The sequence below is a fragment of the Chaetodon trifascialis genome, chromosome 16, assembly GCF_039877785.1.
Source record: "Chaetodon trifascialis isolate fChaTrf1 chromosome 16, fChaTrf1.hap1, whole genome shotgun sequence".
In the NCBI taxonomy this organism is placed as follows: domain Eukaryota; kingdom Metazoa; phylum Chordata; class Actinopteri; order Chaetodontiformes; family Chaetodontidae; genus Chaetodon; species Chaetodon trifascialis.
Window position 1 is genome coordinate 13,723,148 of NC_092071.1, and position 18,868 is coordinate 13,742,015.

The 18,868-nt window shown below is 40.5% G+C and overlaps 1 protein-coding gene across 1 annotated transcript; it reads left to right on the top strand.

Moving 5' to 3' along the window:
* The first annotated feature begins 3,868 nt into the window (after positions 1-3,868).
* Positions 3,869-14,396, top strand: LOC139344485 (glycogen phosphorylase, muscle form). The gene is made up of 20 exons (XM_070982715.1): positions 3,869-4,203; positions 6,086-6,187; positions 6,295-6,373; positions 6,504-6,607; positions 6,815-6,946; positions 7,041-7,152; positions 7,247-7,329; positions 8,581-8,724; positions 8,950-9,042; positions 9,344-9,490; positions 10,680-10,843; positions 11,035-11,149; positions 11,241-11,342; positions 11,794-11,941; positions 12,083-12,141; positions 12,243-12,384; positions 12,545-12,752; positions 13,297-13,431; positions 13,717-13,783; positions 13,982-14,396. Exons 1-20 carry the CDS (start codon positions 3,961-3,963, stop codon positions 14,129-14,131), a joined length of 2,529 nt encoding a protein of 842 aa, XP_070838816.1. The 5' UTR covers positions 3,869-3,960; the 3' UTR covers positions 14,132-14,396.
* Positions 14,397-18,868: the final 4,472 nt, after the last annotated feature.

The following is an 18,868-nucleotide window of genomic DNA, read 5'->3' on the forward strand; positions in this document are numbered from 1 at the left end:
TGACAGTATTCCTCCTGTGTTGGCCTCCTGTTGACAGGTTGACAGGCAGACAAAATGAAGCATTTGACCTGAGTAAAACACAGCGACTAAACAACGTCCCATGAACCAACTGTGCCCTGATTCATTGGCAGCAATACATGCAATGCAAATCAGATGATTAGTATTCTGCCAGGACAACAGCGTTTTAACTATGCACAACAGAAACACTCAGTGTGAATACAATTAAATGCCTTTTTTTTTTGGTCAGAAATAAAATTGTACTGCACACACAAAAACAATAATCTTATCTGTCACTATTAGAAATCATTGCAGGGAAACTGGAGATTAATGATTTCACAGTGCATGAAAATCAATTGAACAAGTCCATATTTTACCATTTAGACAAACATATTTTTAACAATGTCATTTAATTAAATTCAGTACATTCTAATGAGAAAACGCTGAGGCCTACTAACAATTAGCCCCATGTGCAGCAACGAATGCGTGCCAATAGTAGGTGTTATACCTTAAGTCCATAACTTTTGGTGAGATGTAAACAAAGATGCTCATTCTCTTCCAGCAAAAGGGAAGAAACAGCTTTGCCACCAACAGACTGTGTAACAATGTGTCCAAGAGTCAATGTGTGAGTAAAAGAGAATTACAGCCAGATCAGCTTGAGATGTAATTATGTTGGGTGCTCTGCTGCTGTTTGGGAAGCAGCACTGTGTTTTTACTGAATGTCTGCAAGTGAAAAACCATTAAAACAGAAAAGGGGCATTTTAGCTGGCACTGGCACACAGTCTGAATATCCTCATGACCTATGTTCAAAGTGTATTGGCAAGCTTTCCCTGAACTCCATGCCCTGCGCTACCTATTAGTTTGTTACTGAATGTCACATCAATGGGTTGAACTAATGGAACCTCAAATGAGCTCACCCATATCAACCCTTTTCTTCTTCTTCTTCTTTTTTTTTCATGCTTTGCTTCCTCTGGAGCCAGTCCCAACACTCCTTTATCCTGATGTTGTGGAAATAAAAAATGAATTCCTTTCCTCACCTGGAAAGAGCTGAATTCACGATAGGCAAACACGCGAGAAAACCAAGAAACTGAGAGGAAAAAAGAAGAAAGGAAAAGGCATCAATGGAAAAAAAAAAGAGAAGAAATCGAAGTGCTATGAAAAAGGATGCAGTGCAACATGATGTTTAGACGTGGAGGTGTGAGACATAGATTGCGCCTGCAAATGTAACACATTATTCTGTGTGACAGCTTTCAGATACATTTATGCCTGTGTAAAGGAAGATTTTGCTGTAATGTCAGCTTCATATTTTGAAGAGTAAAGTACTGAAAAATAAAAAAATCACACCAGCTTTTGTTGCTCAGTGTCAGAGCTGATAGATGGATGATATACCGCAAAGCTGCTCTAAAACATATTCTATCCTCAGTTGCACATAAGACCAATAGAAACAAAAGATCCAACTTTACGCATTTTTAGCATAGTTATATGCCACATTATGCTCACCAAGCTCTAATTAACAATGACTTTAGTGGTAAATTCCACAACTGAATCTTAAATATTAACATAGATTCATCAATATAAAGGGTCTTTTTCCTTCCCTTTTTACTCCCTGTGCTCATGCTACAGATGTTTCCCATCTCGTGTACCTATTTTTTTGTTGTCTCAACGTGCATGTTGAAGGTAAAAACAAAGTGAGACTGCATAAATTGACACATAAATCCCAGTTTGCACCAGCCTGCATCAATCAGTTCCTTTTAAAACCTTTTTTTAATTCCTGCCAGACAACACAGGCACCTTAATAACTGTGGTTACTATTGGCCAATCGGAACATCCATTAACACCAGAGTTAATTGATTTAATGTTCTCCAGGGGGTGAAATTCAAATTAAAATTAATTAAACTTTCATGCGTTTCATCCTGTGATTATATGATGGCAAGATCATTAAAAAAAAAAAAAAAAAAAACCTGACAGAAAAAATGGCAGATGCTGCTTATAGAAAAGCAAGAGATGGTCACGTTGCACTGGCACATGGACCTGGTTGTTCAGTGGCTCGACTGTCGTAACAGTTAAACTTTTGCTGAAAATTTGCCTTCACATCAAGAACGTTGTTTGTTTTCTTTCACAGTTTCCATCAGGCAGTGCATTCATTCAGTGTGGTCTTGAAATGCTTGATGTACCATTTGACAGAACAGCCAGTAGACATGTAAGAACATAATTTGCTCATCATAATGGACAAATCGGGGGCACGCCAGCTTCAATCTCTGTCATCTGTTGTGTGATGGTTCCTCTGTTCTGGGGGTCATTTGGCAGGCCTGAACATTAAAAAGAAACATTACAGGAAATGGTGTAGAAAGCATTTACATACTGTGTATGTTCTAAAAATTCTTCAAAAGATGCAGCAATGGCCATGAAGTGCTGCCAACCACTTCAACCACCGCCTGTAATTTGATTTCTATTTAGCCTTTGTCCAACTGTTGTGGAGTTTGACAGTGGCGTCTTTTGTGGGTTTTTTTTTTTCTTTCTATATCTTGGCCAATCATGCGACAGAGTGGCAAATAGTTAGAAGGATATGATAATTTCACTCCCAACACTTTTCCTGTCAACATTTATTCAAAGTGCAGGGCAATCCAGTTCATCTTGACACTAAAGTAACGGCTGCTCTTTCATCATGCTTTTAACCAATTTTAGTCCAAAGGCAAAGGCCCCTTTGAACAAGATAATGATAAGCGTGCAGTTGCATCCCACTGAGAAGAGCTCAGCAAACACTGCCTTCCTCCTTGTGCTGTGGTCCGACTCATAGTAATATACTAGTGTTGTCTACCGGCTCTTGCTGACATTAACAAGATATGCCTTTCAAATATCATGGCCTTTGGGACTGGGTCAGTCTCTATTTATAGAAGAGCAAGACTTCACGATAGTTTGGCTCGCTCCAGTGATAACTGAAAATAGAGCAGGTTTTAGTAGCTCTGCTGCAGATGACTTTGTGTCAGTTGTTGCTCCAGGCAATTGAACAGATGTGATCTACGCAGCCTCTGGATCACTGGTCTATAACTACTTACAGTACCACAACTTACAGTACGAGTGAAGTAATACAGTCGCACATGCTCAGCGCTGCAGCATTACTGTTGGGTCTGCAGCGTGGTTTGCTAAAACAAACACGTCCTGTAACTGCCCTCTACAATATGATAATTAGCAGATTTTGCAGTGCTTTGCCTTTTAGGTGCAACAAAATGCAATTTTAAAAAATGCAATATACCGTCACCATCTGCTGGCCAAGGCCCTGCTGCCAACTATGGGATGAAAAACAAGTTAGCCACTGTAGCTGCCAGATATTATCACCAGCCTGTATTTCTTCTCCAATATCAGACAACAGGGAAGTGGAAGAACTGTATTTTGAAAAGTGTAACTAGAAATGATAATTTTCTACTTTTATGTCATATTATTGTTACTCTGATAATAGTTATGAATAATTATGGATCACTCAACTCATTGCAGGTTTTGTTCAACAATGAAAACAGGAAGGATCAGATTGTTCTGACAGCTTTGATCAGGTTGACTGAAAATCAATTACTGGTATGGACCACTGTTAATCAAATAAAAGCACTGAAAGGTAGATGGAACCTAATTCAGCCTCCTTTTCCTCCAGTTAACAGTTAATCTATAAATGAAGTCATCATCCTGCCATGTAATGCTTACATCTTTGATCCAAGATGAGCACCTTATTACTCATGTGTCACATATTTTAAAACCTCTATGCTCAACATATGCCCCACCCTTCACTTAATAAACACAATCTGCTCCACCCTCTACTTAATATTCATTGTTGTGCCTTTAAAAAGCCGAACCTGAGCCTGTGGGGTGGGTGCCTCTCTTGCGGTGTCTGTGGGCCTGGTGGTGTGTGCCTGCTATCTTACTGTTTACATTCTTCCACAGTCAGAGGCTTGAGACGCTACAACTCGTGCCACCATGTCTAAACCCTTGTCTGACCATGATAGGAGGAAACAGATTTCAGTGCGTGGTCTCGCCGGCATTGAAAACGTCGCAGAACTGAAGCAGAATTTCAACAGACACCTCCACTTTACACTGGTCAAGGACAGAAACGTGGCAACCAGAAGGGATTACTACTTTGCTCTTGCCCACACTGTGCGGGACCACTTGATTGGCAGGTGGATCAGAACCCAGCAGCACTACTATGAGAAAGATCCCAAAGTAAGTTCAAGCCATACCAAAGACTTACGGTAACATGAACTACAATGAATATATACATTGATTGATTAGCTGATAGACATGGCATGAACAGTAACACATCTTGTATTTGTGATAGGGAACATTACACACGACTTAAAAGACTCTATCATAGATTTCCTCACGTACAGGGGGAATTCTGGCAACTATATTCGATCGGAGGACTGGTTCACACCTTCAGGGCATTTATGGAATTCACTGCCTGTCTCGCACACAGTGTGCCATAACCTGTATCTTACTCTGTTTCGTGAAATAACTGTTGCATCTGCACACTGAACACATCTTAAGGCCATGCATCATTTTCATTGGGGCAAGGGCTTTATATCCTCTAACTGTACTTTCAGCAGGCTGATGTCAGTGTAATGTCAAGTCATGACATTTAAACTTCACCGGGGCTTCTTTGCACTCTGCTGGTATGTTGCCATTCTTACAGTGTGTTGAAACATTAAACCTCTTCATGACCTTCTGTTCCCATCCCGTCTGACCATAAAGCACATAGCCTTTACTTGTGTCATTTAAGCAAATGCCTGCAAGGACGTCTGAGTTCATATAGAAGCAGTCACACAGTCTTAGTCACATAATGGGAAAAGCTAAATCTCAGCAGCTGCAGGCTTTTTAACCAGCAGCTATACAGAAAAAACTTTAAAAGCACAATAGAAGGTGGAATTCTCCAGAATAAAGCGGCAAAATTGCAATCCACACCACATTATTCCTTGAAATGTCACCCAAACTATTGTGCAATTACAATAGAGGGTTCGGAAGCACAGTGAAACTCAGCTCCAGTTGCATTAACTTAGCAGGGAAAAATGTTCCTTGCAAGATCATTAATAACTCTACCAAATAAAGGGGATCATTTTTCTTTTCTTAATGCTGGAAGAAAATTTTCCTGCACACCTCGCCTTCCTCTGCAGGGTTGCTGTTCTGTAATTGCCAAAACCCTTAATCTCAGCAGACATCTCAGGAGAAGTTTATTACTCACATTACGCTAGTTTTCAGACACTGCTTAATCGCATGTTGATGGGCTGCGACCTCAAACCTAACTGTTGTTCCGGCAACTGAAAGGTCAAGGGTGAACCCTTAAAGGTCTGAACGGGAACCCGAAGGAGGGGTGACTTCCAAGCTCACTCTAGAGTTTTGAGCTGCATGTAAAATCACTTACTGCAAAGTCACTGTTACAATAGTTAGATTTCTCATTGCTAATATGCATTATTGGGGAAAAAAGCTATTGAAGTAAGATAAGATTTGATACATAGTCATATCATTTAAAAAATCCTGTTAGTTCCTCAATCCTATGTCTATTCTTTATCATTTTACACATCTATTTGAACCCCTTGTCCTATACTCCAGACTTGAACTCCACAATGAAAGGGTATCGGGCTCAGGCTGACCTTTACAGCGACCTCTACAGGAGCTATTTTTGCCTGGGCTAAAATGTTGGTGTTATGTAATACCCAAAGCAATCTGTCCCTGAGTCCCTTCTCTTCCCTCCTCTCCTCTGCCTTTCCTTCCTCTGTATCCACCCCTCCATGTCAGAGGAGGAAAAAAAAACCCCAAAAAAAAACAACTAAATGGCAAAGGCTAAACACAGGCTCAGGTGGCACATTTCTACACTCTCCCAACCATGAAGCTAAATCATGAAACCTGAAGATTCCTCTGCCAGTCTGGAGTTGGATGTTATTGTGACATTTGGCTTTTGGTTTCAATGACAAATTTGTGGCCACCAGGCTACTGTGGAGACCTTTCTGTGACCCCAATCGTACCATGGCGCTAAAATATCCCCGTAATAAGACTTTTGGATGTTAATTCAGCTTGATTGATTATTTTTCCCCCTCTGCCCAAACCACAGCGTGTTTACTACATCTCCCTCGAGTTCTACATGGGCCGCACCCTCCAAAACACCATGGTGAACCTGGCACTGGAGAATGCCTGTGATGAGGCCACGTACCAGGTGAGACAAAGAGGCTTCATTTATTCTTCTAATAACTGTGAAATGTCTTTTTCCAACTATTGTTATAAAAAATCATGCATTAGTCCATGTTGTGCTGTTGTTTGTAGTTGGGTCTGGACATGGAGGAATTGGAGGACATGGAGGAAGATGCTGGTTTGGGAAATGGTGGTCTGGGTCGCCTTGCTGGTGTGTATCTTTTCATGTTTCATATTTGATGAATTCAGAGTTTTTAACCTCTGCTGACAGACTTGAATAATGCATTCCTTTATATAAGAGCTAGTCAAGGCTTTTTTCATGTGCTGTCTCTGGTTTTCAGCCTGTTTCCTGGACTCCATGGCTTCACTGGGTCTGGCTGCCTATGGTTACGGTATTCGCTATGAATTTGGTATCTTCAATCAGAAAATCGTCAATGGCTGGCAGGTTAGAAATGATGCATTTCCATCAGTATTGCTGTCTCTATGTAGAAAAACGACTAGTATTTCACCTTAAACAACCTGCTGGATGAGTTTCCTCTAACGCTATCAGGACCTGATGCTCCTTTTCATTTTCTGTGTCTGGCTCTGCTCAGACACCACTCACCAAATGAATGCTTTTCCCCCCTCACTATAAATGTATGTCATTATTCAGGTTGAGGAGGCTGATGATTGGCTGCGCTATGGCAACCCCTGGGAGAAGGCACGTCCCGAGTACATGCGTCCAGTGCACTTCTATGGAAGGACCGAGCATCATCCCGATGGTGTCAAATGGGTTGACACTCAGGTGAAAATATGAGTTAGATGAGTATGAATCATAATAGAAATATGTCTTCTGGGATGATTTATTTATCTATTTCTTCCTGTGATGGTACTGGTAGGTAGTGCTGGCTCTGCCATATGACACCCCCATCCCTGGATACAGAAACAATGTTGTCAACACCATGAGGCTGTGGTCTGCAAAGGCTCCCTGCGAGTTTAACCTTAAAGACTGTACGTGTCTGGCAGAGATCAAATATTTTTAGTCAGGCAGCAGCTGTCAAATAACAATGACTGAAAGGAGTTTTTTTTTTTTTTCCTGTTACAGTCAATGTTGGTGGCTACATTCAGGCTGTTTTGGACAGAAACTTGGCTGAGAACATCTCCCGTGTGCTGTATCCCAACGACAATGTAAGAAAAATATGACCACACTGCCTTTTAATCCACCAGACGTGCACTCATATGTAAACCTGGATTAGAGGAAATAGCTGAATGTCCAACATTAAAGGAGCTTTGGACTGTATGGCTCCTGTATAGATGGAGGGTTTATCTTAACTCAGTGAAGAGATGGATTTCCATAATTTGGACCCCCAGCTGGTGTCCTTTGTCTTCAGCTAGAGCCACTGTGTTTCCTCTGAGGCTGTACTTTATAGCTGACATAAGAGGTGACCACCCTGTACTGAGCCCCTGAAGGCTCAAGAGGGAGGATTTGAGAGATAACCATCTAACTTGAGCTATAACTCATGTCAGTTCTGGTAATTTATATCTGTGCAAGAGAAAGAAGAAGATGTTTGTATTCAGTTCAGTCAGTGTGACACTGCTGTTCCATCATGTTGTGTATTTTTATATCAAAGAAGCATTGAAATAACTTAGTTGCTTAATTGATTAGTTAATCAAAATTAAAGATTTTAAGTTCCAGTTTCTCTAATGTGACTGATTTTTTACATTTTCATATTAATGTTCCTATTATTGAAGACATCACTTTAGGATTTGGTAACTTATCAGATTAACGTTTATAATTGATTGCATAAAAATAACTCATGGATCAATTTATTATGGAAACAACTAGCCTAACAGTTTCTTTGCACTGCCTCTCTACTTGACAAATATGCCATGTCTGCAAATTGACAAGCAAGTTGAAGGCGATAGTTCCAGCTGTCCTTTAAAAAGAAAAAAATTACTTTAATATTCTACTTTTTTGTGGTTGAATAAATGTGGAATTAAACATAATTGCTTTTCAGAGGAAGAAAAAAAATCTAATAACTTTTGAAATTTCAAGGATCCTCTGGTTCAAACACTGAACAGTAAATTCAGCTTCTATGAATATTGTTTAAAGGACCTGCACACTTACACAATGTATGCACAGATGTAATACACTTAGAATGCAACTGTATATTTTAAATCTGTGTTTGATGTTATGCTAAAATGTTTAGATTTGCATAGTAATTCTAGGACAGATGCTAGACACAGAGCTGTAGTTGTGCCGCCACTTTCTTTTTATATTAGATTGGGTAATTAATTTCATAAAATGAAAAGATTCCAGTTGTCCAGGAGTGAATACAGTCAGTAATATGCAAAAGGCTATGTTTAAGAAATAAAAAATAAAACCATTCATGTTCGCCTGAAGAACAGAATCAGACAAATATGTGTCTTCATTCTCAGTTCTTTGAAGGGAAGGAGCTCCGTCTGAAGCAGGAATACTTTGTGGTATCTGCCACCCTGCAAGACATCATCCGTCGTTTCAAGGTCTCTAAGTTTGGCTCCAGGGAGATTGCTCGCACAGACTTCAGCAAACTGCCTGACAAGGTGAAGCGAAAAAACTCAACAAAATAGTTACTGTCAAAAATGAAAAGGTTTCCCCCTGATGTTCTCTCTGTGCTTTCGTTAAATTGCCTCTGTCAGTGTGTTGAACGGGTTGTGGGTTGGTTTTATTGTATCTTGTGAGAACAGTTGAAATGAACAGTATCTGCGAAGCATTTTATGGCGCATTCTGATTCTGCATTGACATTTAATAATGTTCTGCATATTTAGGTTGCCATCCAACTGAATGACACTCACCCAGCCATGGCTATTCCTGAGCTGATGAGGGTTCTGGTTGATGAAGAGAAGCTTGGCTGGGATAAGGTGAGGAAGAGCAACACTAATATAACAGCAGGACTGAATATTTCAAAGCTTTCAAAGTTTCATTTTTCAAATTCGGAGTATGTGTTAGGCTTTAAAACCATGACACTTTTCTGGCTTTGCTTCATGCTGCCTCATATGCAATATTTTTGATTGGGACATCGCTATTTTTGTGTAGTTAAATTATTTACCAGCACCACACAGAGAAGTTATATGCCAAGAAGTGAAACTTTACAATATTTATCGAGTCAGTTATTCTTTAGTCATGCACATTAAAAAAAAAAAAAATCCTGCTGCTGTTCAGGCCTGGGACATCTGTGTACGCACCTGTGCCTACACCAATCACACAGTCCTTCCTGAAGCTTTGGAGCGCTGGCCAGTCGACCTGTTTGCTCATCTGCTGCCTCGTCACCTAGAAATTGTCTATGAGATCAACCGTCGCCACCTGGAGGTTAGTGCTGCACATTGCAATGTACCATCATTTCCACCAATTTGGGCAGAAAAAACTCAAATGCTTTACTGAAGTATAGTTTTGAGGTACTTTTTATTGTGATTAATGGAGTATTTCCATTTCATGCTACTTTATACTTTTACCCCACTCTAATTCAGAGGGAAATATTAGACTCCACTAAATTTATTTAACAACTATACTTTGCAGATTCTGATTAATAATGCAAAATACAATCAGCAAGTCATTTATGATGCATTATTATGCAGATGATAATATGGAGATCAGACTTCATTATTCCCTTGGTGAAATTCAAAAGCCACCCAGCAGCATATGGTGAAAAATAAGCCCCACTGATACAAGTTACAACATTAAAGTGATGTAGACATTAATACAGGGTAATAATTACGATTTGAAAATAGATATTGTTTTGAAACGTGCCATCCTGCATGATGAGTACTTTAAATTGTTGTACTTCAGCTATATTTTTATGCCAATGCTTTTGTCCCTTTATTTGGTGAATTTTAAATGCACGGCTTCTCCTTGTTATAGATTATTCTGCGCTGTGGTATTGCTTTTCCTTATGTAAAAGATCTGAGTGCTTTCTTCACCACTTAATCTAGGTGCCTATTAAATTCACAGCTCGCAGCGCAAATTTAGAAACGTGAGGCTATAAAAGTAGGAACAAAAAAAACCCCAAGAAGCACGATAATTAAAATTCTGATTTTTGATGTTTTCTCTGATTATGAATGGGTATTTTAAGATTGCCACTGTGGAAAGAGACTACAGAAAAACCCATTAAAATGTGAGTTCTGGTTTGAAAGTGCACCTAAATGCTATGATGGAAAAGTCAAAGAGTAAAATGGCATTTATTGACTTTTAATTGCAACATCTGTCAGGGTGAAATTACATGGCCTAAGTTCCTGCTGAATAGAAAGAGAAATATTTCTGACATGAAGGGGCAGGCAGTTTTTATGAGCTGTAGCTCGACTAGACCTGCACAATAATGCACTGAATTTCATTTGTCTACTTAAGTACTGATGGAGATTGTCCTGTTGCTGCTAATTTGATATTATTTCAGAATAGCTGTGCTGACCTATTTTATATGCATGATTATGGAAATGTATGATTCAGCCAGGAAAATAAAGACGTATGAGTTATTTTTTCTCTTATGTTCTTTTCCACTTTGCAGAGAGTTGCTGCAAAGTATCCTGGTGATAATGATCGTATGCGCCGCATGTCCCTCATTGAGGAGGGCGGACAGAAAAGGATCAACATGGCCCATTTGTGCATTGTGGGTTCCCATGCTGTCAACGGAGTGGCCCAGATACACTCTGACATCCTGAAAGCAACTATGTATGTCCCTAAAATAAACACTAATTTGTCAGTAATAGTAGTAAATAAACCAAAATACAGTACTTCTACAAAATACAGTGCTTCCACATATTCAGTGCAACACATGTATTTTTTAAGTCCCCAGCCTCTATGATTTCACATGTTGCAGCATCCTCTGTGCTCTCATATGCAATGCTTCATTCTGCCTGCAGTTTCAAGGACTTCTATGAAATGGAGCCACACAAGTTCCAAAACAAGACCAATGGCATCACTCCTCGCCGCTGGCTGGTTATGTGCAACCCCGGGCTGGCGGAGGTCATTGCCGAGGTTAGCTCTGTTTTAATACACAGGCTTCACACAAATACCACTGGAAGCTGAAAACGCCTTTTATCTACCTTTTCTCACTTTTTGTCAATAGAGAATTGGTGAGGACTTCATCCGTGACCTCGACCAGCTGAGGCGCCTCTGCCAGTACGTGAATGATGATGCTTTCATTCGGGATGTTGCCAAAGTGAAGCAGGTACTTAATGTATTGTTTTGTATGTCAACTTTGCAGTGAATGTGTCAGTTTGGAATTAATGCGATCACGTTTTAGGATAAATAGATACTTGAATGAATGAATAACTGTATGACTGTATAACAGCTGGTTATCTAAATAAGCTGCTCATCAACAGAGCAAAGCCCTGGAGAGGAGCGGCATATATTCCACATCAAGCAATCTGTGCTTTTTAAAGATAACATGCACTCATTGTTCACTGGTGCATTCTACATTCCCTCAGAGCTGTACCTCTGTGATCAATGTCACAACCTCTGCAACAGCAGTCAGTATACCAAAGTCAAAGGGGGCGTTTTCTTTGACACTTGCGCATAATTGTGTCTGATTGTGCCATCATAGAGTTACTTCGCTAAAATTAAGGATGTGCCTGCAAGTAGAAATTTTATGTGATGAAGGCAATGTTTTGATAACGTAGGAAAACAAGTTGAAGTTCGCTGTGCACTTGGAGGAGCACTACAAGGTGAAGATCAACCCCAACTCCATGTTCGACATTCAAGTCAAGAGAATCCATGAATACAAGAGGCAGCTGCTCAACTGTCTGCACATCATCACCTACTACAACCGTAAGTCCGCGTTTAAAATCGCCCGTGTTTGCCAATTCAAGTATTATGGCTTTTAAGATTATTTCAGGGTAATACTGTGTATGTGTGTCAGAGCATGAAGAGAATTTTGCTGAACACCTCATCTCTTCATATCTCCACCAGGCATCAAGAAGGAGCCTAACAAGCAGTGGACTCCAAGAACTGTCATGATTGGAGGAAAGGTTTGTAGTATAAGGGCATATAGCTTTAAAAACACCCTCACCCTCACAACTCAAGTTAAATTCATCTGATATCATTTCTCCAACTGTTTCCTTTCATGCAGGCTGCTCCTGGATACCACACTGCCAAGATGATTATCCGTATGATCACAGCTATCGGCGAGGTGGTCAACAACGATCCTGTTGTCGGAGACCGCCTCAAAGTCATCTTTTTGGAGAATTACAGAGTCACACTGGCAGAGAGAGGTAATTACCAAATCATTGCCCTATTCCCAGGCCTTTGCTCATCACCCTGTTCAATTCATGCTGAGGTCCCCAGACAGGGTTTTTTTTTTTTTTTGATGCACAGCCATAAACACAAAATGCTTATTAGAGTCATCATCCCGCTTCTTTTGTCATCTTTCAGCCATCCCTGCAGCTGACCTGTCAGAGCAGATCTCCACAGCTGGCACTGAGGCCTCTGGCACGGGCAACATGAAGTTCATGCTGAACGGAGCTCTAACCATCGGTACCATGGATGGAGCCAACGTTGAGATGGCCGAGGAGGCCGGCGAGGACAACCTCTTCATCTTTGGCATGAGGGTGGATGACGTCGATGCACTTGACAAGAGAGGGTAAGGAATGAACCCAGATCTGTCCAAACACTGTGTCTACATTTTCAACTCCTTCCTCGTTTAAGGTAGGTGATACACAGCTGTAAGTCTCCAAATATATGTCTCCATATTTGACCTTCACATAATCCCAAAGAGGGATATCAAAGGGAGCAGAGGAAGCCTTTTCATTTGCACCTCTACAGTTTGTAACGTCTTTGCATATAAGAACACAGTGCGTTACCTGTTATCAGATCCAGTTGGTGAAATAGCTCCGAGACAGTCTGACTGTCAAGACATTTTCATTTCAGTGCAGTGAGCTCTATGCGTTCTGACAATCCAGCAGCTTTGCAGTGTCTCACAGAGGCTTCGGTAATGATCACCAGACTGAAGTATTTTCTCTAAGCAGAGGTTTTCCAACATGAAAGGTGGCCTTGGGGAACCTGCTGGTGCTTCTGTTTAGGCACTGACTGCTACCCCTTCATTAATGGGACGGTTACAACAGCAAGCACGTGATTCTGTATTTCTCTGAACGTGTGTATTATTTTTTTTCCTCTGTCCTGCTTAGATACCACGCTGAAGAGTACTACAACCGCCTGCCTGAGCTGAAACAGGCTATTGACCAGATTGCTGGAGGCTTCTTTAGCCCAAAGCAGCCTGACCTGTTTAAAGAAATTGTCAACATGCTGATGCATCATGACAGGTAAAGACACATCTAACATTTGCAGCCTGAGGCACACACATGCATACACACATACAAATAAGAACGAGTAGAAACTTGAATGCTGGTGCAAATAAGGGGAAAAAAAAAAAAAAAAAAAACCTCAAGCAAGCCTTTTGCATGCACACAAACAACATTTAGTACTCTTTAACACATAATAATAATACTCACATGCACACACATGCAAACCATATGCATTCACATTGTACCATATATCTGATGTATATGTAATTTTCTACTGAGTTAATTATATTCTTTTCTGCACAGATTTAAGGTCTTTGCTGATTATGAAGACTATATTAAATGCCAGGAGAAAGTCAATGCCCTCTACAAGGTATGCTTATTAAAAAGGAATTGTTCATAAAGGTCTTTTACATATATTTACATACATACATTTATGTTGCGATTTTAATTAGTACATGTTCACTCTGAGTATCACCTCTAATGAAGGGAGACGTGAGAGCTAACAATCATACAGTAATAATCACAGATCTTATCACTCACTTCTCGATCATTTCCATGCCTACATCAGAACCCCAAGGAATGGACCAAGAAGGTGATCTACAACATTGCTGGATGTGGCAAGTTCTCCAGCGATCGCACCATTTCCCAGTATGCTCGTGAGATCTGGGGCATGGAGCCCACGCTTGAGAAACTGCCTGCTCCTGATGAGGCGCACTAAACTGTCCACATGATGGCCAACGCCCCAATTTTCCCTGCTCAAATCACACCGCCTTAAGAACTGACATACTGTGCATCTGCTAAAAGCAGTATTAAATGCTTCCTGCATTATTACACTATGTCTGACACAAACTCTTGGCTCCTGGCTAAGTTTCCATTTTTCGTACCTGCATATTTGTGATGTAATAAAACTACTTCAGTTACCATCAGGGATGCAGAGATGGCTATTTACAGTAGCTGTTTTCAAGTGGATAAAAGAGCTTTGTGATGGGCTTTCAGAATTTATTGGTAATATTTTTTTATTCAAAAATAGAAACTCTTGTCTTTCCACTCAGACCCATTCTAAATAAACTTTGTCTGAAACACCATGATGGCCTTGGTGACTTTTTCCCAGCGTTTCCCACTCTATTTCAAGGAAATCAATTTGCAAACTTCTGCAAACATTCTGTTGTGAAGGGACACTAAGGACATCGGGTGCTGAGTGATATTTACCCTCAGCTGGGTAGTGAACTTCAGGACCGTGAATCAGCAGAATCAGGTTTGAGAAACAGTTGATCAGTTGTACATGTAAAACCTATAAAAACAGCAGAACAACAGAGAAACATTTTAGTGGAAATTACACACAATCTGCAATGAAAAAACAGTGATAGTATATTACCTACTGCATTACCAAATGTTGAGACAATGCACTGTCTCTTTCCCCATTCATAGCCATTCCACAGCCTCACTCTGGCATGTTCATGGGTACAGCAGCCATAACGTCTCTGACTTTCTCAAAAGGAAAAGAAAATGCATCTGTATTTATGAGGGAGTGAGTCCTGCTCCATATTTGAAAGGCCGAAAATTCAGAAGGGGAAGTAACATGTCAAAAGTGTAATGAGATACTTCTAAATAATATAATTCACTCAATCTTCGACAAGGCATGGAAGTCTAATCTGTAATTTGAGGAAACAGCGACGTTAGTGCACATACGCACATCACCGTGTTCTGTGTTTTGGTCAGGTGCGTGGGTTGTAGTTGTTGAAGGGAAGGGGAGGTGTTCAGAGAGCACTTACTGTCTGACACGCTGAAGAAAGCATCAGGAGAAGAACCCATTACTGCTGTGACCACTTTATTAACACAGCCTGTCCTTTCAGATGATGGACATCCAGAAAGGTGAAGCAAAATTCACTGTTGGTGTCGATTTTGCGCATTAGCGTGCAAACATCATTGATTATTTGCAAGTGAAATATGCAGTTGGTTTAACGTGGGCATTTTGTTGTATTTTGTGATGATTTTCTGTGAAGATTCAAGGAGAAGAAAATCTGGTCAAATCAGCAGACAGCAACAACCAAGCTGCAGGCTGCCTGAGTGCAGGCGCACAGGAAGAGTTTTAAGTCGGGGGGCTGCCAACTGAATACACAAGTGTGACAACAGACTTGTCAGAATAGGTGCTCTGTGGCAATGTCACTCACGATACTAACAATGACAATGGCAGCAACACATGCAACCACTCACTAGGCTAGCAGCCATGCGCCACACACACCAAGATTGTGCCCTCACTAGGCAACACAATGTAGCCTAGTTCAACACTGTTCCCACTCAGTTTTCATGATGTAGTTTAATTACAGGCATATTCCATGAAACACACACCTACCCATAAATCCATTTAAGTTAGCCTACCTGCTTTAACTAGCTAACTGAAAAGCTAGAACCCCATACCAGTTGCATCGGCCCGCCTGTGGGCCATAGGAGAATTGTTGTTTATTGTTCATCCCCTCTATTGACACAAATGCTACATTCATGTTCATACTCTAAGATTGACGAGAGTCAACAGGACGCACAATGAGCACCAACAGCAGACAGACTTCACCATAGATTCTTAATACTCCCACCGAAAGGTGAAGTGATAAATCAAGTAAATATAAAATAAATATATAAATAGAAACATATATAGCCAAAATATATGTATAGATACCTTTAATGTGAATATATATATATATATATTAGTGCAAATTTTAACGGCATTTTTTTTTATCATGAGATTAACGTTCTTTGTGACCTAATGAACTTGTATTTATTTATAAGCTGTGGCCACTGCTCGTAACACAAGAAAAACTACAGGATCCGGTTATAAACCGGAAAACAAAACAATAGGCACGCCCCACGCACGTGTTTGGTCTTGCCTGCCCGCTAGCTGTAAAAGAGTAGGCTACCGGTTTGTGTGGATGTCAACTGCGAAATGCCGAAATGGATGCGAACAAGATTCTGAATGGAAAGTTTTGTTTCAAAAAGTTGCCAGATGGGTTGACTGACAAGACCAAAGTTATCTGTGTGTATTGTTGGTATGAACTGAGTTATCACCATAGCACATCCAGTCTGAAATAACACTTGATGGCCAAACACATGGCTAATGCAAATTCCCCGCCGCCTCCTTGTCAAAACCAGGCGACAATGGATGGCTTTCGACAGAGGCATATGGATGCTGTTCTGTTCAAAGGAAACTTAAGAAAGGAAAGTTTAAGCCATGGTTTAACTGCACTATAGCCTGAGTCCTAGTTTGCAATGATGTGCACTGTAACTATTTTGGATCACCCTGTTTTGATCCTTTAGAAAGGGTTGTTGAAGGGGCTTTTTTGTAACCAAGTATTTATTTTTTTTGTCATTCGTTTATTGACAGTGTTAAATTGTGTGAGATTTTGCTTCAAATGTGAATGACTGCTCAAAGTGAGAATGTTAGTGTGAAATATAACACTACACATTGTTGTTTTCAATTAAAAAACACTTGCACAGAGCAAGCCTATCCACTTTTCCATGTTGATAAGAGCATTAAAATGATCATTCAAGGGACATTTAGAATAGATAAAAATGTGCTTGAATATTTTAATCGATTGACAGTACTAATACACACACACACACACACACACACACACACACACACACACACACACACACACACACACACACACACACACACACACACACACACACACACACACACACACAGAGACACACATATATAATGAGAAAAAACATTAAAATATTCAGCTTCTATAGTATTGTTATCAGTTTTTATTGAACCTGGACTCAATGCTGTGATCCCATTGTGTTTTCCAGGTAATAAGTGCCAGTGAAGGAACTGTAGGGGTGATGTGGTTTAGGTAGAGTGAGTGTGGGGAGCAAACAGAGTCTCGGTCAGAAGACGTCAATGGCAAGGAGTAGAGTGATGAAATTAGGCAAGGGAGAAGGCAGGTTTCGATGCAACACCAGTGGCTTTTATTTATCTGTCATTTGATCTTTGATGGGTTTGATTCGGAAATGTCTTTGTCATGGCTTGTTTGTATGTGCTGCTTCAGGAAAGAGATAAGCAAAGAGACAATATAATTAAATTAAACAATGGAGTGGTCAATCAAACGAAGAAAAAAAAAACAAATACATCTATGTGTAAATATACAATTCACAACTAAACAGTCAAACAGTCAAGCAACAAACAATCTTCTTACATGGCTCCTGGCACATGTGTGGGAACAAAGAGATTAGAGCAGCAGAGAACATGTCAGCAAAGCCACCTCAAAAGGCCGACAAATAACAATCAAAATGATGAGTTGACCACTCACGTTAACGTTGAAGACACACACATCAGGATATGTGGATGTGCTGGAGGGCTGGCAGGGAGTGCAAAAGGATGAATGGCAGGGTGAGCAAACAATTCATAGTCTCCACCCCCTTACCCAGCAGGTAAGGTGGGCGTGGTCAGGTGGCAGGTATCCTTTGGGTTCACCGTATTTGGAAAACAAAGGAACTGAGAGAGCACATGGTCCAGGGAGTCTTTTCAGCCAGATAAAGTCATATATTTGCAAATGGTTCAAGAACCATTATCCACATCAGTTACACATTCTGACACCATGTGGTTTCCCCCTCCACGGGAAACTGAGAAATGAGTGTAGGCTGCTAAAATTCAGGACGTTAAATGGATGTTTTTTTAACGAAGGATCACAAAGGCCTAATAGTTACCAAGTTAGCACATTGAATTAAGCAATAATGGGAAAACGTAGAGCAGACATTAGTGGGGCAACACAAACAGAAACAGATAAGAGAGTTTGCTATGGTCATGGACCCTCAGGTCCCCAGACAACAACACTAACACGAGACCCTGTTTTGCAGCTGACAGGACTTTGGCACTGTGTCAGGGAGGACAGAGGCTTTATCCACCATACTGGTGACAGGATGCAGTCAGTGGCAGTAAAACAAGTCTGAATGCAAACTGTTATCATGGGCTGTTCCTGATAACACACGAGTGTTTTGTTGCAGTGGATCCACACATGGACTTACTAAAGAACAATGAACCACAACATCACCATGAAGAACACTGTGGTGTAAGTAGAAAGCCATATCAGTTCTTTGAGCCACCTGTCGGAGGAGCTGTTTTTACCAGAGGCAGACGAGAAGAAGGAGAAAAGGTAAATGTCAAATGGCCTTTTACTCTTCACCGGTGCCATTGGTGATAATAAAACATGACTGATTGTCATGGCACACACACCAAAATAATGTCCCCTTGTTAATAATGACCAAAACATCATGAAGAAGTTCTTACTGAGCTGGAGATAGTCTCATAGATCAAGCTGTTGTCAAACCCATGCAGAAATATATGAGAAGCAGTGCTATCTGCTACGTATACAACAGAACAGCATCTGCATTCAAAAGACAAAAGCAGTGAAGTTTAAGTTAAACTACCTTCCTCCAGTGAGGAAGTGAAAGC